This window comes from Chinchilla lanigera, unplaced genomic scaffold (genome assembly GCF_000276665.1).
Source record: "Chinchilla lanigera isolate Chin_1 unplaced genomic scaffold, ChiLan1.0 scaffold00038, whole genome shotgun sequence".
NCBI classification, from domain to species: Eukaryota; Metazoa; Chordata; class Mammalia; order Rodentia; family Chinchillidae; genus Chinchilla; species Chinchilla lanigera.
The window spans coordinates 505087-530182 of NW_004955439.1; the positions used below are offsets into that span (position 1 = coordinate 505087).

The 25096-nt window shown below is 40.5% G+C and overlaps 1 protein-coding gene across 6 annotated transcripts in view; it reads left to right on the forward strand.

Annotated features, from left to right (window-relative positions):
• The window catches only part of Map7 (microtubule-associated protein 7), a 144521-nt gene that overhangs the window by 100875 nt on the left and 18550 nt on the right, over window positions 1-25096 (forward strand). For 3 of the 6 annotated variants that reach the window (XM_005390465.2, XM_005390470.1, XM_013517379.1), the window contains exons 4-10: window positions 2498-2661; window positions 3498-3615; window positions 7362-7472; window positions 12600-12713; window positions 16884-17032; window positions 23249-23358; window positions 23535-23815. In XM_005390465.2, coding sequence (XP_005390522.1) covers window positions 2498-2661; window positions 3498-3615; window positions 7362-7472; window positions 12600-12713; window positions 16884-17032; window positions 23249-23358; window positions 23535-23815 — 1047 coding nt within the window. The remainder of the gene's footprint in view (window positions 1-2497; window positions 2662-3497; window positions 3616-7361; window positions 7473-12599; window positions 12714-16883; window positions 17033-23248; window positions 23359-23534; window positions 23816-25096) is intronic. The other 3 variants (XM_005390466.2, XM_005390468.2, XM_005390469.2) reach the window with 3 other exon arrangements.

Below are 25096 nucleotides of genomic sequence, written 5' to 3' on the forward strand. Positions count from 1 at the left end.
TTATCCTGTCACCCAGGGATAAATTATGACTTCAGAAGAGTAAAGGTTAACATCCATCGCAGTGTCTTGTGGTTTCAGGCTTATTATTCTTGTATAAACGCCTCTGTGTGAAATTAAGTGATTGTTCATGGTACTGAGTGATTTGTATTAGTCTGATGGGGCTACCATAACAGAGCACCATGTCTTAAACAGCAGATTATTTTTATTATCTCACAGCCTTGGAGGCTGGGAAGTCCCAGATGGGTGTCTGGGTTAGTTTCTGGCGAGGGCATCCTTCCTGGCTTGTGGAGGGGCCCTGTGACCCCCTGTGCCCTTTCCTCTGAGAACAGCATAGCAGAAGGAGCTCTCCTGTGAGCAGTCTTATGAGGATGCTAATCCTCATAAGCTATCCTGTGAGCACCCTTAGGAGCTCATTTAACCTTAATTACCTCTTAAAGGCCCTATTTCCAATACAGTTCCATTGGAGTTTAGAGCTTTAATACATGGATTTGGGGCTGGAGGACACACACTGCAATGGCTGAATTATTTCTACCTTTACAATTCTCGTTTCTTAATGAGAAAGTGTATACAATCTTAAGATTATCATGTACAGGAAATATGGTAAGTGTCTAAAACTGTTAGGATAAATTAACTTTCACTTCTTACTAAAATATTGAAATTTCTTACTTGCTGTCCTCCAGTCTAAAAGATTGCATGGTCCGTACTTAGCAGCTGATTGTAGCACTCACCAGCATGCTCTGCCGTACCAAGAAAGGGTTACTTGCTATTTCATTATTGTTCACCTATTCACTATATGACTGTTTACAGACAATTATTTAAAGAAAGTGCTATAGGATAGGAGGAATGCCATTTCCTGGTAGAAAACAAGTGGAACAACAATTTGAATAAGGAAATATTTCTCCTTCCAACGATTATTTGGGGTAATAATGCCTATTCCAATTGTGATTTATAGCACAACCTTAAAAATACTTTTAACTTTCCGAATTGAGCTGGGCATGGTGGCGCACATCTGTAATCCCAGCAGTTGGGAGGCTGAGGCAGGAGGATCGTTGCGAGTTTGAGGCCAGCCTGGGCTACAAAGTGAGTTCGAGACCAGTCTGAACTGCATAGTGAGGCCCTGTCTCAAAAAGACCAAAAAAAAGAGAAAAGAAAACCAAAAACTTTCTGAATTGACAAGGGTAACAGTAATAGCTAACCTTCACTGAATGTTTATTCAGTACTATACAGAGAACTACAGTGTATTCTAACTACTCTAAGTGTCATTGCTCCTTTAATCCTCACAGTGAATCTATGAAGAAGGTTGTATTTTTTTTTTTTTTTTGAGACAGGGTCTTACTGTGTAACCCAAGCTGGCCTTGAACTTTCAGTCATCTTCCTGCTTCAGCCCCCCAAGTGCTGGGATTATAGGCCTGAGCCACCATGCCCAGCAAGGAAGGTCCTATTCTTGCTCATACATTACCCTGGATACAACTGACCCTAAGCAGATGAACAGCTTTCTCTAGACCACAGTTAGGATTCTGTGAATCAAGAAGTCATAGTTCCCAGTGAATCCGTAAGTAATTACTAAGACTCTTGGATATGTTCAAGTTGTGAAAGGTAACAGGGAGAGAATGACCTTTGCTACACAGAAATTAGTACATACGAAATGCTGAAGTGTATGGCAGATACCACAAAAACACCGGTGAGCTCAAGAAGCCATGGCGCTTTTGCAGAAGACCCTAAGATGCAATGTTTCTTAACATCAGCGGCCCACTTGTCTCACATCTATCTGTGAAGCTTGTTTTTAAAAATGCAGATAACTTGTGTGAGGCTCCAAGTTCAGTCCCCAGTATAACTAAAACACACACGTTGCACACACCCACACACTTGCATGCACATGCTGAGCCCTGTTCTGGATTTAGTAAAGCTGAATGTGAGGATTGGAGCCCAGGAATTTCGATTTTAAACAGACATTCAACTCACCCTATGTCCCCCAACACCAGTACGTTCAAGCGTTATTCTGACATGCAGTACAGTTGTGAAGCTTAAAGGATGGACCCGCTGGGATTATAAATGATGGCCGTTTCCCATCAGGGCAGTAATAAGACCAAAGATGTCTGAGAGGTGTGGTTTGTTAGGAAGGAGTCTGATTTAACTGAGTGAAATGGCTATTTTGAAAGCAGTGAAAAGGAAAGCCAAATAAGGATATCAGTATCAGTGTCAGAGTTGAGGACAAAGCAGGCAACATATATGCCTTATTCTTGGCAGACTGGAGGTCTGTATTGGTTCCAAAAGAGTAGAATTCAGTGCGTCTCCTTTGACCTCATTATTAGCATATTCTCTTAAAAGGTAACAGCATGGTAGTGCTTTCTTCCTGGGAATCCGAGGAAAGCAAAGGCCAGCCTCGATCAATATAAGATCACAGAACCCATCTTTGTTAAATGTGAACCATTTACACAGCCCTAACTATTCAAAGTTTAAACCCACCCGTCTTGGATTTCCCTGCTTTACCCTGAAGCTGCGCGAGAAATGGTCTGGCTGGAAAGAGAAGAGCGAGCCAGGCTACACTATGAGAAACACCTGGAAGAGCGGAAGAAGAGGCTGGAGGAGCAGCGGCTGAAGGAAGAGCGGAGGAGGGCTGCGGTGGAGGAAAAGCGAAGGCAGAGGCTAGAGGAGGATAAGGTGAGACAGCCCTCGGGGAAGGGCACGGGAGTCCTTCTGCTGGCAAAGTGCAGCTTACTGCCTGTGCAACTGTGCAGTCCGGTCAGGGTGCAAAGGTTTCCCTGTAATCAGTTTTAATGGGCACAGGTGCTAGGCTGGGTAGATGGCAGGTAGAGAATGGACTGATAATTATTAACAGTCAACTCAACTGTTGTTATTCAGTTTTTGCAAAAAAAAAAAAATGTTAGACCTATAGCTCAGAGGTAAAGCATAGCTAGATTCAATCCCTAGTCATGATTGGATGGTTGAATGGATGGATGGATGGATGGATGGATGCATGAACAGATGAATAAACAAATTTGGGGCTGAAGCTATAGCTTAGTGATAGAGAATTTACCTTGGGCTGGAGATATAGCTCAGCAGCACAGCACCTGCCTGGCAAGCGTGAGGTCATGAGTTCGATTCCAAGTAACCCCCGCCCCCGCAAAAAGACTCAGTTCTGAGAGTTTGCCTCGCATGAGTTCAATTTTTGGCACTGCAGAGAAGTAAATAAAATATAATATGGTGCCATATGTATTAAGCATCCATTTAAACTAAGATCTGCACTGTCATGCTGCTGTGTGTCATTGAAAACATCACACCCCTGTGAGGGCTATTTATTTGCATACCTGCTACGTACCAAAGGGTTTATGAACTGAGACCTAAGGGTTTTGGTAACCTTCAATGGTAGATTTTTTTTTCATCTTAAGATAAGGCATAAAAATTAGGAAATAGATTTGACAATGTAGCGAGTACCTTCTGCCTTAAATTGAAAAGGCAGGGTCGGATTTAACCATTGGCTCCTCGTTCCATTTAAGGAGCGCCTTGAAGCAGTTGTACGGCGTACAATGGAAAGGAGCCAGAAACCCAGACAGAAGTACAACCGATGGTCCTGGGGGGGCGCTCTCCACAGGAGCCCCAGCATCCGCAGCTCAGGTGAGCACCCAGACATGACTTCCAAACATCGTCTTTCTGTCCCAGATTGCTTCTTTCTTCTAAATCTGTGTTTCCAAAACAAAAATCCTGCTGAAATCATTAAACCGTAATTAAATGATGCTTTTCCTGTTTGAGGATAAGAGGGTGATGGAGATTAAAAAAATAAGGTCCTTTCCCCTAACACAGGCTGCTTTTTTCATGTGTTATAAAATTTCTTCAAGAGTGAAATCTATGCACAGTTTTGAAAACTTGGTAGTCTCAGCTCTGCTTGAGTAGTTCATTTGCTTAAGGGTTTTAAGATTACGAATAAGTTAACCAATTTTATCCTTTTCTCTGGAAGAATCAAAGTAATGTTAACAAGTCAAAATCAGTACAGTGACCCAATGCATTCTGACCCTGAAGTGTACATAAGATAGTATACAGGAGTCTTAAGCTAGAAATAGTTTATGTCTGAGCTATTTTCCTCCTCCTTGAATGGACATAAAATCATACTGAAATCTGGACCTCGTGAAAGGCTTTATTTTTGTACTGTAAATTCAATACATGTTGAATTTTACATAGTGTGTCAAATCTTTTTCATGTGTATGAGTCAAATAATCTTTTTTTTTAATTTACTTTGAAAAATCATGTTTTACATTCTGTCCCCAGGTGGTTTTGTTGAGTCATCATTCACCTTTCTCGATTTAGCAGGCCTGGACCACTTCACAACCTTGGGTGGTGCTAGAAAACCTGGTACAGACCTCCCTGTGATTGCTGACTGCCACCCCGTAGCTAGCACTGAGACCCAGAGCCAGTCCATCCATAGCTGGCCCATCACCACCTTAGCAATAATGCATGCTTACTGCCCTGCATAGACCTAGATCTGGGATCAGCACAGTGCTTCTTAAGTGCGATGATAGGACTTGGGTGACTTAAAGGTATTGAAATAATTACATGTGGCATATTTGCTTTCTCTTAAAATGAGTGTTTTGGATAAAACCTTTTAAAAATGTTTTGTAGCCAAAAAAAAAACCTTGGAATCAGAGTACATCCAGTTTAGCTCCCCTGACACATGCCCTCCCCTCTGGCCCTACTGCTGTTGCTGTTTTTAGCTTTACCTGACAACTATGAACTCTTATTTGCTGTTTCTTTCATGCCAAATATTCTGTGTGTCTTCAATAACGCTTTTATTAAAAAAAAGAAACTCTATGAATAGCACCACTCACTTTCCTAGGACAAAGAGCTACATTGGAGAGCACCTTTTTTTCCCTTGACTCTTTACCACCCCATATCAAATCTGTGGTCATGAAGATTGTTTACATGTGATGTTTCATTTTTTTTAAAATTTTCATTTCGTTTTTGAAATGGTCTCATTATGTAGTCCAAGTTGGCCTTGACCTTGGTGTGTGGCCCAGGCTGGCCTCATGTGCACGTGGCCTCTGCCTCTCACATGTCATGTCTCATTCGAGGGATGGTTTTATATCTATATTCCAGAAAAAGATGTCATGGAATATGTTTTTATAGCCTTTTTTTCTTTGACTTGGCTTCATGTGTTATATGTGTGTCATATAAGTACGCTCTGTTACATATTGTCAAACATTTTTAAGAAAAAATAAAGCTGGTTAGCCTTAATTCTTGCTTCCGTGATAAGAGGTTTAAATGACCATTAGTTCTGCCACTCAGAACAAGAGAAACCAGGGACACATTTGTGAGTTGTTGAATAAAACCCATTTTAAGACCTCTGAGTTAAATCAAATTGCTGTTTGATCTGTTCTGTAGAACAGAGAAGTTTGTCTAAAAGTAATTTGAATTTAAAAAGTTTTTCCAAGACTAGAAAGTGAGTGACCTTTTGTGATGCTGAAAGTGACATCCAGGTCTTACTCCTTCTCCCCCGCCTTGCTGTGCAGCAATGCCAGTGTGTTCTGTGAGCACCAGTAAAGTTTGCTGAGAACAAAGAGACCCTAGAAACTGTTCACATCAAAATCAGTGTCTTCTCCAGCTGCTGCCCCATCCACTAGCGCTAGTCTGAAATGTTGTACTTTTGAGAGAGATTCTTTGTCAGCCTTTTTGTGAATCCATGTTTTATTCAGTGAGAAAAAGAAGTGACTAAAAGTTGTGTCATATATTAAATAGAATAATACATTGATGGTGTATCTCCATTAATTTTAACCATTTATTGGAGATTTAGTTGACTTACTATATGTGGATATTTTGGGGAATGGGACGACCTAGTTTAGCTGATGGTTTTCCACCTACTCCGGAACCAAACTGTTTTTAACAGTCCGTTGAGAATCTGTCTCGAGGTAGGCTTGCATGTACACACAATTTCCCTCTAAGTTAAGCTTAACATATAAAGCAACATCACGAAATTTGTTGCTATAAATAACCTGGGTATGACTTTTTTTTTTCCTTTTTTGTGCCCTGTATCTCAAATTTCATTAGAATGTTCCTTTTAATGTTTTTCCTAAATCTTTTCTGGGTTAGGATTACCCTAATAACCCATTACTAAGTGTAACTATAAGTCAAAGAAATATTTGATTTTTTTTGAATAATAAAATTGTTCCAACCATAAAAATATATCTGTTGAAGACAAAAATGTCTGATGTTAATTTTTACTTATCAACATTGCACTATAAATGATAATCAAAGATGGTTATTCTATGGGGGGAGTTCATTGCAAAATGTTTATTGTCAAGATTAGCTAGACCAGTGGGAGCTGGGTTTTGAAGGTATCTATCACAAAGAATGTCTTTGTTTTGGTTTTATGAGCAGCTAAAGAGAAAATAAAACATGACAATATTTCTGTAAGCTATTGTAGGTCAGAATATCCAATATCTTTGCCTACTACACAAATATATATAAGATTTGTAAGCTTTAATTATATGTAGTTATATTCAGGGAACATGATTTGTGCTAATGAACACAATTACAAATTGGTTCCACTGTACAAAGAACAAATGAACAGAGCTGATTTTTGTCTTTTATGTGGTTATTTTCCTTCTAACTTGAACTTTCAGAATTATTTTTAAATATTCTCACTGTTGGATGAACAATACTATTCATCAACTTAGAATTCAGATTTTATTTATATCACTCTAAGTTTTGTTGGGCAGGTATGTGCTGATTCTACCTTGTCAGTCACACTAAATTCGTAGGGCACAGAAGTGTGGTTATTATTAGTAGACTTTTAAAAAAAAAAAAAAGAAGGGTGTAATGGCTACCCTTTTCACACTGAGGGTATTTCCTTCTCTTGATTTTAAAACCGTCCTTCTATAGTAAAATGTAATGTCCTGGGTAAAATGACTGTAGAGACAGAAGTATATCAGCAAGCACACAGAACTTGATGTGCTGTTACCATTTCTAGTGTTGTAGAATATTTTATTACCACCGTTGCTTCACATTGTTCCTACATTCAGAAATAGGAAAGCATTCCCTTGTATGGTCCATTCTTTGCTTCCAAGTCAGCCTCCCTTGGTTCTGTAGCCCTTCACTGGCCTTCCTTGTCTGCATCCACTTGCTGTACTAGAATAGTTTCCTTGAGTTTTAAACTGGTGCACGGAATATTTATTTCATGCTTTTAAAAAAATGAATGTTATTTCTAGCCTTTAAGTTACCTTTAACATATCCACTTAGAAAACTGTGCTATTGTGAAAGATCTAGAAATAGAGCCGAAAGCATCCAATCCTAGTCTTTCCTTCCATCAGTGAACTAGGAAATTGCACCCCTGCATGCTGGCTGTCAATTAGCATTATCTTCATTTGTTTTAGATCCAGACAGGCGGTCAGTTTCCACCATGAATCTTTCGAAACATGTTGATCCCGTCATTAGCAAGCGGCTCTCCTCCTCATCTGCAACCTTGCTAAATTCTCCAGATAGAGGTACAGTCAAAAGGAAAACAAAACAGTGTTCTGTTATTTACTTAATGCTTTTTTTTTTTCTGGATGTCTACAGATGAACATAAGCATCTGAAGTTGCTTTCCCTACATTTCTTAAATAGGAAGAAAAAAACTTCAGAGTAAAAAAGCAATAAACGGCTGAACTGCATTTTCCTTGCGACAAGAACATGTACTCATTTTAGAACGTGGCTGAATGAGTGCATTTAGCAGTGATGAAAGCGGTGCTTCTCTCAACCTTTTAGTAAATGAGTTTACAGCTCCAGAAATCACCCGCTTATCTACCAACATGCAAAATTCTTTGTTGTGAACATTTCTTTCACTTCAATCGTATTGTCTGTGGCTTTTCATCTGTACCCTGAGAATTCCAGGTTCTGACTTTCTAAAGAGAACTTTACATGATTCATGTTGGTAAATCGCATTTTGTCAATTTATTTCTCATTTCACTGAGCATTTCTTGCTACTTTTCATGTGTATGATTGGGGTTTTGGTGTCCTTTCATTTACTCTTGAGGGATTTTACCTAACTTTAAGAATTATCCTTGCAGCCTCCTGAAAAGTTTGAGAATCACAGTCCTCCAGTTGACATCTTGAGTGTTGAGTTTTCTTCACTCTGTGGATTTACAGTACATGAGTGCTGAGTTATTTATAAAGTGAAAGTTTTATTCTACAAATAAAAGAAACATTAAGCTTTTGAGCTAAGCTAAGCTACTTGTCCAAGATGATTTTAAATAAAACCAAAGAATTATTTTGCAGTTAAAAGCACATGCTCATTAGAAGTAGCAAATTGTGGTTACTTTGCTTTCTTCAAAAACTGAAAGCTTCAGTGTTTATGATCTTTAAAAAGAATGTAATGTGTGCATGTTGTGTATGTGTACTTGTATATTTTATCTTGTATAAAGGCATTGTGTCATTGTAATGTATAACATTATGAGTGTGAATGTTATTTTATAACTAATCTCATAAAGCAGTAACTGGCTTAATAACTTCCTATTCTTACCTTTTAACCCCAAATAATTCCATTTTCAAACCTTAATTTGCCTAAATTACTGATATCAGATATGTAGTCATTAGGGATCTTTCATGTTAAAGTACTGCTAATTAAAATTTCTTCCATAAGTATCCTTTATTTTGAAACCTAGTCACTGCATATTACATAAAATATGTTATGTATGTAAATGCTGATCTTACAGTTTTCTACTCACCTTATCTTTGGATCACTTAATCACTGCTCTAATTTTGTACTTTTGTGAACCTTGGTCTGCGACACACTACAATTAGTATTTTACAGTACTGTTGACTTAAAACTTGGTTAGTGTCTCCTACAGTCCTATAGCTGAAATCAGGGTAAGGATAGAAGTACAGGCAGTAAACTGGACTGTGTCCTACCCATGTCTGTGTGGAATGACAATGTTAAACTGTCCCTATCAATTTCTTAATGTAATATGATCTTAGAACTGAGACAGATATGTTGGATGGATTATCTTCTCCATTTGGGGTAATAGAGTCCTTCAGAGGTTGAGGCCTGACTTAAGGTCCTACAGGCGCATGACTGCAGGAGAGGAATTAGAACCCAGACTAACAGCTCTTCACCATGTGGCTGCTACACTGTGTCTGCAGTTCGTACCTTCCTGCATGTCCCTCCATAGGGACGCAGTGCATTCTTCCTTTGGAGAAGTTAAAAGTAGAGTTAGGAGACCAGGAACAGGGGAAGTTCTATAACTAGTTTATGGCGGGGGTTGAACACTGCCCCTGAAACTCAGTGCAAGCGTAGAAAACTGAATTGGGGAAGTGGCCGGCTTCCCATATGGTGTAGAAAGATTATTTTCTAAACTTAGGTAAAACTTTTAGTAGGACAGTAAGAGGCTTAAGCCTTTTAATAAGAATAGAAATTCTTCTAAATTTGAATTTTTCTAATTCAGAAATATAATTTCAGAAATTCAAAGATATATTCAGAAATTATATATGTAATTCTTTCCTGCTATTTTTAAAAGTTAGTTGTACTTTATTATCCCACTAGAAAGCATTGTTATCGAATAATTAGATTCCTTTGTAAACTGATACCGTGCAGAGGGTACTGCATCGTTAATGGACTGAGCTTTTCTCAGTCCTGGGGCAGCAGCCTTAAAGCGGATACTAAACTGAGGCGCTGAAGCCCCAAGGGCTGCTGTTGAGCTGCAATGTGCCAACTTGGCCCCTCTGGTTATTAAATACGCTGAAATACCATCATATCAGTTGGCAGTAGCCATTTCCCCTAGATACGCTTTCACTGGTCCTCAAAGCTAATGGAAGCTAGCCATTGGCCTGTGCCTGTACCCTACCAGTTTTTAAATATTTCGATTATTAGTGTTACATGGACTTTATATTACCTGGATTGAAGGAAATCTCCAGTTATTAAAGATTTCTATAATAGCTGCAACAAGTAAAATACTGCCCCTGGAAATTTTTGTATTAAAAGGACGTATCATTATCTTTATGCTACTCACTTAACCAACTTTTGCAAACAATGAACAGTAGTTTGAAAAGAATAAAAATAAAGTTGCCTACTCACTGCTTAAAATTAATCAATTTGTTTTCCCCCGCATCTACCTCAGAGAACACAGAGACAGCTCAAAAGCTAAATTCTGCCCAGAGCTTTTTTCTGATTAACCTGAGCAGTGCTTTTTGTTCTTGTTTTAATTAATTGCCAACATTTAAAATGTGGACAGTTTCATATAACATTGAGACTTACTTCTTCTAATGAAAAAAATAACAATCTGGTAACATTTGCCTAATTTCTGCTTGGTGCCCTTTGCCTGAAACTTAACAGTGATTTCATGCTTACATAAGGAACATGGTAATGCAGGCAGCATAATGCTTACTAAATCAACTTCACTTCTTTATGTTAATCCACATGGCCCCTAACAGCCTTTAAGTTTGTCTCTTCTAATCTCAGTGGTCTCTTAAAGCAATTGTCAGCATCTCATTTTAAGTGGGCCAATACCATCGAGTTCCGTGGGTGTTAGTATCTCCTTGGTCAGCTTTTTAATCTTAAAACCAGAACCCTCTAGGTGAAAAGAACAATGAACTAACTCTCCTTTGCTAACGTTTACTAAGATGTTAACTTATAAAAGATATCTCTGTTCCCAAGTAGGGCATTAGTTACTAATACGGGAGAAGTACAAACATGTTTGGGCGAGCACATTCACAGTGTAGGGGTTTAGTCTACATGTATTAAAGTAAGTTTGTAATGATCTTCATTTGAAACAAAGCCTGTAGTTGATGCCCTAAAGACTCACAGGAATACAGTAATTAAAATTCCTAGTGGAGCAAAGAAAATGACTTATTCTTGCACTTGATAGCTCTGAAGTCTAAGCTGCAGTCATCCTACAGTTTTTCTAGGAAAAAGAAACATTCATCTTTCTTCCCTTTCTTATCTGTTGAATGTACAGTTCTGTTGACAATTTTCAATTAATCCTAGTGACTTTTTCCCCACTGCTTTTATTCTAGGAGTTTATTCTAACTTGAAATTGGGTTATTTCTCTTATTACACACACTCACATTAGTGCCCTACTGGTTTACAGTAGTGCTTAAGCATGGCGTTCTGTCAGCCGTAACCATTGCAATAGTTTTTATAACATCTTTTTTTTACTAGTATCTTAATGTCAAATAATATTTAACTACAAAGTCTCCCAATAAACATAAAATCTAAAGAATAATTACTAATTCTTAAATTCACCAGAGTGTTGATCAAAATAGTCACATTTTTAAAATAAAGTTAAGTAATTAAGGAACCTAATGAAAGTTGGTTCTTCCTTCCAAATGGGAGCAGAACATTTCTAAGTAGCAATATTCAGCAGCATATGGCTTTTATTAAATAAACTAATTTCCTAGGATTTAAGTGTCATTCTTTAAAATATAATATATACAAGATTGATGTAAGAACATCCACTCTGGGTGCAAAAGGACTTTCATCTGAGATTTATGGAGCAGAAAAAAAGTGTCCCTGTCAGAATTAGATGGTTTAAAAGACTGTTCTAAGTGACTTAAAAGTGCATCCTATGGGGCTGGGGATTTAGCTCAGCAGCACAGCGCTTGCCTGGCAAGCATGACGTCGTGAGTTCCATTCCCAGTACCAGGAAAAAAAAAAAAAAAGTACATTCTAAAGCAGAGAAATGTGATCACCTTAATGATACCTGCAGGAATGTGCAGGCTTCTTTATTGGTATTTTTAGAAAATACCTACTGTGCATCCACATGGGATCACTGTGCAGTAAGCACAGTGATTAATTTATAATTAGAATGCATTTCCTAATGCTGTCCTTGACAAGCTCCGGTACGATTTGGGACCATATGTCACTGCATTATTTTAAATTTATTGTCCAGATTCTTTAGGGCCCCACTTGTAATCCTCAGGATTTTGGCTTTTCTACTTACTTTTAATCTTGCTTCACCCTTAATCTTGATTCCCAGCCATGGTTCGTCTATTGTTGTCAAAGGAAGGAACTTGATTCACAGAGTGGAATAGTCAAAAGGAATCCCAAACAGAACTTTGCATTAATTTTTCATTTTATTATGTCTAATCTCTCCCAGTTGCCCAAATAGCAATTCCTGGGGATCTAGCATAGTTTAAAGGGGACCCAGTCTATCTTTTATACAAGCTTATTATCCTGTTAACTGGCCAACATCCCTGTTGCTGTTTATTGTGTTTATTATTCAAGGTACTTAGGAGGCCCATCCGCTGAAGTGGGTCCCATGAGTCCATGTCCATCCCAGATGCCCAACAGATAGGTACCCCCTGTAGTTTACAGGATATGCCAAATCTGTAGATGAGATGATATTTCTATTTCAAGGCCTGTTGACTACTGAAAGAGGGTGATTAAGCAAAATTCACAACTAAAACTCCTTTAGCACCTGCCACAAGTTGAACACCCTGAAGAAAGGCAACATTTGTGGAATAGCTGCTCCCCTTGGACAGGGTTCCAGATTCCTGAACCAGAGGGGCCAGTTGTTCTCTTTGGAGAGCCTGATGTCTCTTGAAGGCCTGGCCTGTGGAGGCGATGGGTATGATGTTCTGCACCCTCTTGACCCTAGAAAGGATGCTTCTAACATCTTCCTTATGTGGTGACATTTAGCTCGCCGCCTGCAGCTCAGCCCCTGGGAGAGCAACGTTGTTAACAGACTCCTGACGCCCACACATTCGTTCCTGGCTAGAAGTAAAAGCACAGCTGCTTTGTCTGGAGATGCAGGTAAAGCCATCCAGGTAGAACTTGCCTGGTGAGGTAAAGCCTTCCTTTTGGGGCATATCTGTGCTGCCGGTACTCATCCACTCCCTGCTCTGTTTTCCCTGATGTGTGCTTCCTTCTGCTCCAGTGGAAATGTCTGTCGGTGTTGGTTTCATGCTCCTGGCATTGTTTCCGCTTAGCATCCACTTTAGCGCCTTATCTGGACACCAGACGCCAGGCAGACAGATGAAGCCCCTCCCTGTGATCAGGTGGCTTCAGCTGCCTCTGTCTATTCATGAGGTTACCCAAAAAAAGTCTCCGTTATCTACTTTTCTTTCTGCCCCTGTATCTGAGCAGGTGATCAAAAGGTAGATATAATTTAATACTTGGCATCAATATGGTGAGTTGGAAAGAAAAAGCACGAGCCTATTTTTTAAGCATAGAGCTTCTTAGCGTGGCTGTGGGCTAACTGCTTATCCTCCTTGTGCCATCTTTTATATGTAATCTGGAAACAGCACCCTTCCAAAACTCCAAAGACTTGTGAAGGCTAATTACAATGTACTTATTACTTTCCTTGGAAACATGTAAACCTATCTAATACCAGCTGGTATGTCATTATTACCTACTTTTTGAATTGCAAACCACACTGGAATTAGCCAAATGGCTCATTGAGTTAATGAGAAGTTAGTGTACAGCCTCTGTCTAGTTGGTAAGAGAAGTCCACATAAGACTTTTGGTAACATTCTCTTCTGTTAAATAGATTTAGATTTCCCAAATGTCTTAGGGCACAGTGGGTGTATCTATGTAACTAGTGTAGCAGCCCTCATCTTTGGTACTTAGAAAATTGCATACGGTCTTTGCAAAAATTCCCTTTGCTTCTGCAAGCCTCCTCATGTTTGCTAGCCTGCTGTACAAATAGTAATTCTTGGTGGTTTTATGGTGTCTTTTATCTACAGTGCCCAGTCAGCTAATGAGTATCAGTGCTATTTTTCATCATACCCCGCTGGAGGTCAATCAAAAGAGCAAGTGTGGGCATTCCCACCTTGTTGTTATGGAAACCAAGTGTAGTGACCATCAATGACTTACATGGAGCCACTTAGCAAATTGTGAAGTGCATCTTAAACACGCTGCCCATCCCCTCCTCAGCACCCTGAGTCATGCATTTATGCAATCAACTAGCTGGGCCGTGGTGTTCTCTATTTTCTGTAAAGGAATTTCTCTGTCAGAACTCTTTTGCACTACATCTGAGATTTTTCTAGAGGAAAAAAGTATAGCTTCTTTTAAGAGAGTTTAGTTTTATGCCTATGAATTTCATACTTTCATACAAGTCATGGAAGTTTCTCTTCATGTCAAGGAACCTTTCAGACTGCTTGTCTGTCCTGTCTCACAGGACCTCCGTGTGTATGGCCATCACACACCCCAACCCCCCGCATTGTATGTCATGCTGTGCCAAAGGACCGCTTCACAGCTGATAATTGTCTTTCTTTGCTATTTCTGTCATCACTAACTTTTGTCAATTCTTTCACTCTTCCTCTAGTCTTTTCCAGTGCCATTTCCTCATTTTCCACTCATTTTACTTGCCTGTCTTCCCCTCCCTCCTGGTTGTTATGCTCAGTCAAGGCGCTTTGTATCTGCAAGTTGGGTCTTTGCAACTTTTCTGTTATCTTTTTCAAAAATTGATACATTAGGGGCTGGGGATTTAGCTCAGTGGCACAGTGCCTGCCTGGCAAGCACAAGGTCGTGAGTTTGAAAAAAAAACAAAAAAACCCAAATTGATACGTTAATTTATTTTATTGTGAAATAGTTCATGGCCTTTCCTTGAGTTGCCTGTTTTATTAATACGTTCCCTAGATCATTGTTACCAATTGCATTGATAAAGCTTATGTTTAATGAAGCAAAACTATTGGTATCTGCAAACATTTCCATTTGAAATTATATATACAACTGTGTCTTCCAGTTGTCTTTTTGAAGACATATTTTCAGTCACTTTTGCTTTTTCCTGTATTTTCTTTGATTATTCTTTTTTGTCTTTCCATTTCAGTTCTGTGTCTGACTTCACCTTATTCTCAGATACCATTGGTATTGAGAATGGTCTCAGGAAATGCTCCATAGGTACCTCCTGAAATCATTATTTTCCACTGGAAAAAGAAATCATATACCTGTGCTTTGCTCCTTTCTCACTGTCAGACCCTTGCCTCAGTGCAGGGCTGTTGGCTGTGATCTCTAGATCCCTGAACAAAGGTAGTAGGCTCTGGCTGTGCCCTGGCACTGTGCACCTCTCCTTCTGGTCTTGAATCCCCAGAAGGACGTTGTGCCAGGATGTTATTTCTTGAATGTGTTTGATTGACTTGGAAGGATTTTGTATTAATGAACTCTTTCCTTGTCTGGGAAATGCAAACACCTTGTTGTGGCACTTAAGCAAAGGCTGTTTTCAAGTAGATTCCCTTGTGATCTCAACAAGCAAGAGGACAAGAGGTTCTCCTTCACAGTACAAATCCTTCCTTTACCATGAACGTGAGAAGTAAAGCTTTAGTTATTTCCCAAATAAGACACACATATTCTTTGAAATGAGGAAACGCAAAGTGTTTTAGTCTGTCCTGAAGAAATAGAATTCTGCTTAAGAGAATGGGAAAAGAGAGTGCGGTATCCCATCTAATTTACTGTCCTAACTATTCAGAAGATACTGTGATGCATTAAATGAAGGAAAACGCATTAGGGAAGATGTGTTTTAGGGATGGGAGTGCAGTTCAATGGTGGAGCACTTGCCTAGAATGCCCAAGGCCCTAGGTTTGATCCTCAGAACTCCGCCACCTGAAAAAAGATGCAATCTAATCAACTGACTATGGAATAAACCAAAGTAATAATTAAATATTTAAGCTCTATATATAATTCTGAACTTTTGAGTTTTTAATTTATTAATACTATTACGTTTTCCTAGCATAATGGTCTCTTTAAAGGGTTACTGTAATGGCTAGATTTAGGTAAACTCATTTTATAATCAGGTCCAAATGCATAGTATTATCCTCAGTAGTCATATTTAATTGTCTTATTTTTGCTGGAAAGCAAGATCCCTGAATGAAGTCTGAAAATGGACCTTGGAACCTTAGAATCCACACTTTTTATGCCTTTCCAATTACATTAGTCTTTTTTTAATTCATTGAGGATCAGAATAAACAGATTAATGATAGTGTTCCTTTGAAGGGGAACAATCAGAAACTATATGGGTTTCTTCTTTCTTTTCTTTTTTTTTTTTAACATGAGGTCTCACTATGTTGCCTAGGCTGATCTCAAACTCCTGGACTCGAGTGATCCTCCCGCTCCAACCTCCCAAGTGCTGGGACTGTGGAGGTGTGCCACCACACCTGATGCTATGTGCACCTTCAAGAAAAAAATTCCGTTTTGAATAAAATTGTAAAAGCTATTTATGATCCAAACTTATTTTTAGCAATCCTAACATATTTATGTTCTTTTCCCATTTTAAATAGTTACAGCCCATCTCCCCATATGTTCTACTGCTGCTTCTTTGAACTATCAAGTGCCTTGGCTTTTGGGAAAACCCAGAAGCATGCCTTGGTTTGCCTTTAAAAATAGATCAAACATTTGCAGAATTCTTTCCTGGCAATTATTTCTTACGCTGGTAGCAAGTCTTAACACCTGGTAAGACTTGCTCATTTAACATTCTAAAACTGTGCTTGCTTTTTCCCCAACTGGCTGTTGAACTTGATTCTTGAAATCGTTGTACTGTATCTTGCTTGCCTGCACGCTTCCTCTCTTTGCACCTTGTATAATGTCTTAAAGCTAATTTGGAAAAAAATCTGATTATAAACCAGTCTTCGTATAAAAGTTATCTCATTTGGCTAATGTAGCATTTTACCAGAACCATCGTTTTATAGGAATGTAAGACCATTGCTCTCCATACGTATTGGATTACATCTGTATCTTCAGTTGGTATTTAAATAGCTAGCATTATATTCCGGATTTTTTACTTGGACATGCCTTCCCTTTGGACACATCACAGACTCACAGGATGTGAGGAGAGTTGAGCGTGATGGTTCTGGGCACCGTTAGGTAATAACATCTTCTTCCTACTTTTCTCTCTATCTCTGCTTTGCTCCTTTTCCTGAACCTGCTTTTGGCTTTCTTCAACTGCTCCTCTGGCACTCTTGTGTGTAAAACCAATCATCTGCACCCTAGTTATCCCCATTTGTCCTCGTTCAGCATCTTGCAGCCCCATCATCATGCCCTTCAAAGCTGCACACTCTAGAAATCCAGTGGATCGACCAAAACTCTTTGTAACACCGCCCGAGGGCTCTGCGCGCAGGAGGACTGTTCATGGCACCACGGTGAGTAGCAGTTGGGAGCAGCCTGGCGAGGCTGGGACAGAATGGACACTGCCCCAGGGTACGGTGTGACGTGAGACAGGGCAGCCGCAGCGCCCACGTGCCCCCCATCGTGAATCTAGCTCACTGGGCAGTGCTGCCCTCAATCCTACACACGCTTCCTCTCAGATCGGGGGTTTTGCTCTTCCTAAAAACTTGAACTTAAAGTTGCAAACTGTTTCAAGCATACAGGAGTGGCTGGCTTATCCTCCAGGGGCCTCTGTACAAATAAATGCAATTCCAAAATAGTTTCATTTTTGAAAACAAGAAAGCCTGATGGCCTTGAGAGAGGAAGTGAGCCGCGAGTGCTGCCTGACATTTTATCCCCACCGTATCTGGAAGCTGGCCAGGCTCTAAGTGTGGGTCACTAAAAACCAAGATAAAGAATTTTATCCTGCTTATTAGCTAATCTCTGTCAAAGCCCACATCTTAAAATATAATGGAAAAAAGTATTCTAAAAACACGAGTCGTTTGCTAAATGACCAGTCTTTAAAAGGCTATTGTGCTGTATTATAAACTCAAGTTTTGCAAGTGAGAATTATAATTTGTACTTGTTATTACTGGCAAGGAAGCTGAGCTAACGTTAATCATCGGGCTGTAAATGCAATGAGGTAATTTGTTCACCTCCAGGAATCTTTCTTCATCTTTGTTTTAAACTGTGTGTTTATTTTGCATCTGGTGAAAGATGAAGACATTGTTCTGCGGCCTTTGGACCCTGTACTTTCGCCTTAAAGGACTCACCCATCCACCAGATCTCATTGCCTCACTCCCATGATAATAGTGTGGCCCTTGTAATGAAGGGTTAGGACTTTTTTTAAAATTTTACCTTCTAAGATCAATTCTGATGTGTAAATCTCATGAGGCTTAAAAGGATTGTGCTTAAAGGATAATTCAAGGGTTTGGGAGAGCTTGATGGTTTGCCTGCAGGTAGTTTTCTTTCAAGCCTCATCCGGCCTGCCCTGCTCTCAGCCAAAAGTGAAACCACCTTTGTAGTCCACAAAGTTTTATTTTTTTGGTTTTGTCAGTACTGGGGATTGAACCCAGGGGAGTCTACCACCTAGCCACATCCTCAACCCTTTTTATTTTTTGGGACAAGGTCTCACTAAGTGGCCCAAGCTGGCTTCCAACTTGGAATCCTTCTGCCTCCACCTGCCAAATAAGATTACAGGTGTGCACCTCCGCCGCGGCTTCTGCTACGTTTGGATTCATTAGCCTGTGGGTGCGACAGAGTCCCACTGTACACAAACGTGATCGTGAAGCAGATTAGCTTTGGCTGCTTCTGGGGCCGGGAAGAAGAGCATTTGTCAAAGGCGAAATATCTTGTTTTAGGGAAAAACAAAAATTAACACTGCTTGGAGAGACGCAGAAGGCTGACCGTGGGTAACAGTAAATGACAGGGGCCTGTGAGCCCATATCCCAAACTTTGCGAGTGTTACTTTCTGTTTAATGCCGTCCTCTTTCTTTGTGGGGTCAGTCACTCTCCGCTCCCTCAGCCAAATCTTTAGATGTACACCTAATGCCAGCATGTGGTTCCCGGAGCGGTGCCATGGAGTTCAGCCGTGGCTATCCACGCTGAGCACTCAAAAAGTGGCAAATGACACCGGCGCACTGATTTCTTTTTTTAATACTGCAGATTGAGCCTGGGGCCTTCACACTGAGCCATATCCTCAGCCCATTTTTTTATTTTTTATTTTGAGATAGGAAGTTGCTCGTTTGCCCAGGCCAGACTCCTTAACTTGCTATCCTCCTGCTTCAGCCTCCCAGAGTGCTAGGGTTACAGGCCTGGACCACAAGGCCATGCTGAAATTTTAATTTAAAAAAAAATGTTTAGCCGGATATTGGGGCGCATACTTGTAAAGTCTTGGGCTGAACAGCCAGACCCTCTCCCCAGACAACAGCAGCAACGGTAGTATGTTTGTAGTTTTAAAAAATAATCATTTTTAATTTCAGTGCCAGGTACACTCACATCGTAATACAATCTCCAAACTTTTAAAATCTTGCACAGCTCAACCTCTGTGCACATTAAACAACTTCCTATGCCCCACTCCTTTCCCCTCAGCCCCTGGCAGCTACCATTCTACTTTCTGTTTCTGCAACTGTGACTCTTTAGATACCTCATGTAAGTGGATTCATGAAATAATTACATTTTCCCAACTGCCTTCTATCACTTAGCATAAGGTTGTCGAGGTTCATTCCTGCTGAAGTGTGTGTCAGAATTTCTTTCCTATTTTGTTGTTGTTCTTGTTGCTGTTATCGTCGTTGTTGATTCTGGGGATTAAACTCAGGGCTTTAGCTTTAAGCTCCACCCCCAGCCCTTTTTTAGTTTTTATTTTGAGATGGAGCCTCACTGAATCACTAAGTGGCCCAGGCTGGATTTGAACTTGAGATCCTCCTGCCTCAGCCTCCCAGAGTGCACCACCATGCCTGGCAAATTTCCTTTATTTTTATGACTGAATAATACTTCATTGTATGTATAGGTCATTTTTGTTTTTGCGTTCATCTGATGAGGTACGTATGGTTGTTTCCACCTCTTGGCTATTATACATAATGCTGCTATGAACCTGAGTATACAAATATCTCTTGGAGCCACTGCATTCAGTTCTCTCAGATATATACCCAGAAGAGGGAAAGTGGGATCAGATGGTCACTACTTTAGTTTTCTGAGGAATCACCATACTGTGCTGTGTAGTGACTGCACCAGTTTACATTCCTACCAAAGCACAAGGGATCGACATTTCTCCACGTTTTTACCAACGTGTGTTATCTTTTTTAAACAGCAATACTGATGGGTGCGAAATGATAACTCACTGTTTTTATTTTTTTACAAAAATGTTTCACATAAAATTTTTTTAAAGTGTTATAATTTTACTGAGCAAGTGTTCAGATGCATCAGTTTTGATTTAATTTGTGCACAATATGAGGTGGAAAAAAAAACTTTAAAATTTGGATACATAATCCTTCCAACTGGATTTTTTGAAAAGAAAATCTTTCCCTCTTGAATCATCTCAGCAACTCTGGTTTTATTATTTTTAATTTTAATGTAATACAAGTAGATATTAATAAAGAAAATAAAATAAGTACTCATCTATAAAAAAAGTTTCGTTACAAAATAGAGAATGACAGTAGTTAATACACCGTGTGCCATAATCCTAAAAGTTACTCGGCTCCCTGTGGTTTGGCTTGCATTTCTCTAGTGTGCAGTGGTGTTGCCAGCTTTTCGTGGGCATGTTGGCAGTTATCATATGTGGGGAAATGTTTCCTAAAGTCTTTCACCCACTTTTAATCAAGTTACTAGTTGTTGAATTGTAGGAGTCATTTATATTTTCTGAACATTAGCTTCATATGTTTGATTTGCACATATTTTTCATGTTTCATAGGCTTTTACTATGTCCTGCATTTTTGTTGTTGTTCTTTTTTGTAGTCCTGAAAGCTGAACCCAGGATGCACTGAGCTGCACCCCCAGCCCTTATTCTTATTTTTTTGTTTTGAGACTGAGTCCTGCTAAATCACTGAGTGCCCAGGTTGGATTTGAGCTTGTGTTGCTCATGCCTCAGCCTCTAAGGGTGATTATGTTTTTTGATGCGTAGAAATTTTTAAGTTTGATGTTTTCCATTTGCCTATTTTTCACATTGTTGGCTGTGCTTTTATTATTCTAACAAATCGACACCTAATCCAACGACATGAAGTTTACCACCTCTGTTTTCTACAGAAGTTTTGTCATTTTAAGTCGTACATTACTAAGGTCTTTAATCCACTTTGAGTTTATGTTTGTTATATAAACAAAAGGTCCAATTTCTTTTTCTTGCAGATATCCAATTTTCCCAGCAGGATTTGTTGAAGGAAGTGTTCTTTTCTCTTTGAGTGATCTTGGGATTGTACCAAATATACAAGTACTTATTGCTGGGCTCTCTGTTCTGTTCCATTGGTCTGTATACTGGTCACTGAGCATTTTGAGTGAGAGATTTCTTATATGGTTTAAAATCAAGAAGTATGAAGCCTCCGGCCTTCTTGTTCTTTTTCAAAATTGTAAAGTTTGCCTCGGCATTTTGGACAATGTTAAAAGAAAAGGTGACTGTGTAGACTGCAGGGCATTAACTCAGATCAGGATGAGACTCAGCAGTGCCTTTGCCTGTGTGCTGCTCAAACAGGCGATGGGCTTAAGAGCAGTGGACGGACTTAGAAGACAAAAGAACATTCTGCCTGTTTGAGTGGTGTTATCTCAAGTCCTGAGCGTCTTCCCAGACTGTTGCTCCCCTGCTCCTCCAGCCCCTAGGTGGTTGGAGGAGATCAGCTTCTTTTAGGAGACTGAAAAGTAATTGGCACGTTGATAAAATGAAGACTATCTCTTTTATGCAAGGCCATTCCATTATTCATGTCTCTTGTTTTATTTCTCCTGTTTCGGTTTGTTTTTCTGGGGGTGGGTATCAAACACAGGGCCTCACACATGCTACCCAGTCTCCCACTGGGCTGTATCTCCAGGGCCCTGGTCCCTGTCGCATCAAAGCACAGATGAAAAAAGTCTTCCCCCAACTCTCCAGTCATAAGTTGCCCCTCCCATTCCGATATCTCCTTGATTTGATTTCAGTCAAATTGAAATATTTTGAGGAAAAAAAGAACAAAAAAGGCTACTCAGATTCTTTAATCCTGAGTTCCCTTAGGAGGAGCCCTGGACCTCCCACCCTGCGGACTGACCTACCCGAGGCATAATTGCCAACTTGTATACCAGACTGGAAGGTCCCATATGATGGCTGAAGCTTTTGCCACCCAAAGACAGTACCCACTCTGCCAGGCCCCACCTCCTACCTTTTGGCATCAGAAATAGTGACAGAGGGTGGCCATGCATCTGGAGGTGGGATGGAACCAGCACCCACTTGGTGATGCTCCTTCCTGCCCTGTGCATCCTTCTGTGTAGAAACTCCAGGGAGACAGTACACTTAACATGTCTTTCCTCACCTTTGGTCCAGTCAATCAACTAGGTTACTGCTAAGCAAGATGAAGAGAAGCAATCAGAAGGGACATTCAGGGGAATAAAAGGGAAGGGAAAGAACTGAGGCTTGAACATTGGCAGAAAAGCAGGGAAGAAAAGATATGCTACCATCTGTTTTGCATATTAATAACAAATACATTTATTATCACATATCCATCAGTGTGGCTTTCAGTACCACTTGAAACATGCATATCATCCTAGACACAGTTTTCCAGTGCTTCTAATTTGATACACGTTACTGCAAAGCTGTTATAAATTACTGAGGAACTCCCAACTTTTTTGCCCTGTGAATACATAATATTTTACCCTTTCCCTGTACCTTTTCAGTCTGCTTTCCTGGCAGGTGTTCACCGTGTGCCCTAGCAAGGCTCCATTCCCATCCCAGAACATAATAGAACGTTTCCGATGCTTGGATACTTGGAATGGGTCAGGTTTGCCCTCTGTGTATTGAGTGGTAGAGTCTGGGTTGATTTTAGAATCTCAGAACATTTCTCTGGGCTTCTCTCTGCCCATTTTCACTTAGGAAAGATGCTATCTTTCTGGCTGAATTCCTAGCTGGGGGTTAGGAAAGGGCTGGTGTTTTAGCCTACCCTCAGGCTTGAGTCACATCCCTGATGCAAAAAGAGTATAAACGCCTAAGATTGCTCACCCTGTACCGGACTTTGTTTAGGGGACATTAGCTGAGGGAGGAATTTTTCTGTAACATCCATATGGCGGGAAAATGAATTAATGTCAGGAATAGCAGACATATAAAATTTTTTGTTGCTACGTTATGCTCTGAGATTAAAAAAAGTTACTGTGAAATTTAAAAAGACAGATAAGTGTTTAACTAAAAGTTTTTTTAAAATATGGGAGTGACTTTTATTTTAACGTTTGTAGGGAATAAACTGTACTGAGATTTTGCTCCTGGTAATTTCAAACACAAAGTATAGGTACTTTCTTAAGTTTTTAGGTATATTTTTTTAACAAATACCCAAATCACACATTCAAAGCCACCTCATCAATGTTACCTGTGTTAATTCGGTTATATTGTTGTAGACTAACAAGGACCCATTGTGGAGGTGGAGTGGATTTGCGTGGGACAGTTTAGAAAATTTGCAGAAACCTGTTAAATGGTTCATAGTCCACTATTGAATACTGCAAATGCGATCATCTCACTCACAGAAAAATCTAATTATTTTCTCTGAACTTAGGGCCATAAAAGAGACAGAGAAAATGTACCCTTCCATCTTACATCTGGTATCCGAAGGGCTCTATCTCCAGCTAATCCCAAAGCAAGATCGCCAGCGCCCTCCCGGCTCTGGTGAGTGAAGTACACCCTCCGTGGGAGAGAACTAGCAGCTTCTGTCCTCACAGTGAGCTTGGCTTTGACTGAGGGAATAACAGTCTTTTTTCAATACTGGGGTTGAACCCAGGGCCGCCTGCACGTTAGACAGGAATTCTGATGTCCCATCTCCATGTTGTCTGTTTGCCATGCAGGCTCCCCTCCAAGTCCTTCCCGCACTTGCCTGGCACACCCCGACCGGCGTCCTCCTTGCCTCCTGGCTCGGTCAAAGCTGCCCCCGCTCAGGCCCGGCCCCCATCCCCTGGCAACATCCGCCCTGGCAAGAGAGAAGCCAAAGTGGAACCGGAGAAGAAGGAGCCCGAGAAGGAACCTCAGACCGTTGCCAATGAGCCCTCACTAAGGGGCCGAGCACCGCTAGTGAAGGTAGCAGAAGCCACAGTCGAAGAGACGCCTGCGGAGCCTGAAGCTGACACTGGTGAGAGCGACCCGGCTGTGCTGGGGCGTCGTCTTCCCTCCTCATCCGCTCTTCTCACGCACTGTCTTACTTGCTTTTCCTCTCATGACACTGAGGCCCATTTTAGGACCCTTTCTTAAGTGTAATTTTCTTTACAATCCATACATCCAGAAGCCCATTGTTGGCCCACGGCGTGTCAAATCAGACATGGTCCCGAGTCCTTTTACTAAGTACAGTGTTTCACAAAAATGTGTTCAGAGCATCTGCCTCCAAATCGTTGGTGAGAGGAGACGAGTTAACTATTGCTGTGTAGCAAAGTAGCCCAATCTTCGTAGCTCTGAGACATCAAAACATTTCTCATCGCATACAGATTGTTGGTCAGAAATTTGGGGACAGCTTAGCTGAATGCTTGTGGCTCAGGGAATCCTGTGAGACTGTAGTTGAGCTGTTTGCCAGGGGTACAGTCATCTCAATACCCAGTGGAATGTAGCCAGGTGTGGTGGTACGCACCTGTAATCCCACCTCTTGGGAGGCTGAGGCAGGAGGATCACCATGAGTTTGAAGCCAGCCTAGGCTACATAATGAGTTCAAGGTCAGCCTGACCCTGTCTCCAAAAAAAGACTCAGCAGAAAGTGGCTTCTGTACATGGCTGTTGGCCTCAGTTTTGTGACATGCAAACATGTTGCTGTTGTCCTCTCACCACCTGCTTGCTCAGCTGGCCTCCTCAGTGGTGAGAGAGAATAAGGAGGAACCATTGCATCAGTCTCAGAAGACACACGCCAATTTCTGTCATTTCTGCTCTTAAGAAGTCACTAGGTTCAATTGACACTCACAGATAGGCCATCACGCTCCACCTTTTGAAGGGAGATTTTTGAAAGAATTTATGGAAATATTTTTAAACCACCCCCTCTAGGGTTTTTTTTTAAATGCAGACCCGTAGCCTCACCTCACACCTGCTGGATCAGAATAGGAGGTGGTAGGTCTGAGGAGCTGATGGATGCTAAGCTGTTTGTTGATTCCTGAGCACACAAGGGTCTGAACACTGCTGGCTTTACCCTGTGCACTGACAAGAGGTCAGAGGTTTTTCCCAGAACACCCAGTGGTTCTGTGAAGCTGACCAGATTCTATTTAGGAATCTGGTGTCACCTAGAGCTGGGAGTTTAGTATTTTCTTGTTAAAAATTGTTTTCATTCAAAATATCTCTGATTAAGACAGTCTCAAGGTCAAGAATAGAGCAAAGAAAGAATAGTTGGTTCAAGACAGATGAAAATGTTGACAGAGTGGAAGAGTCTGGGGTTTGCT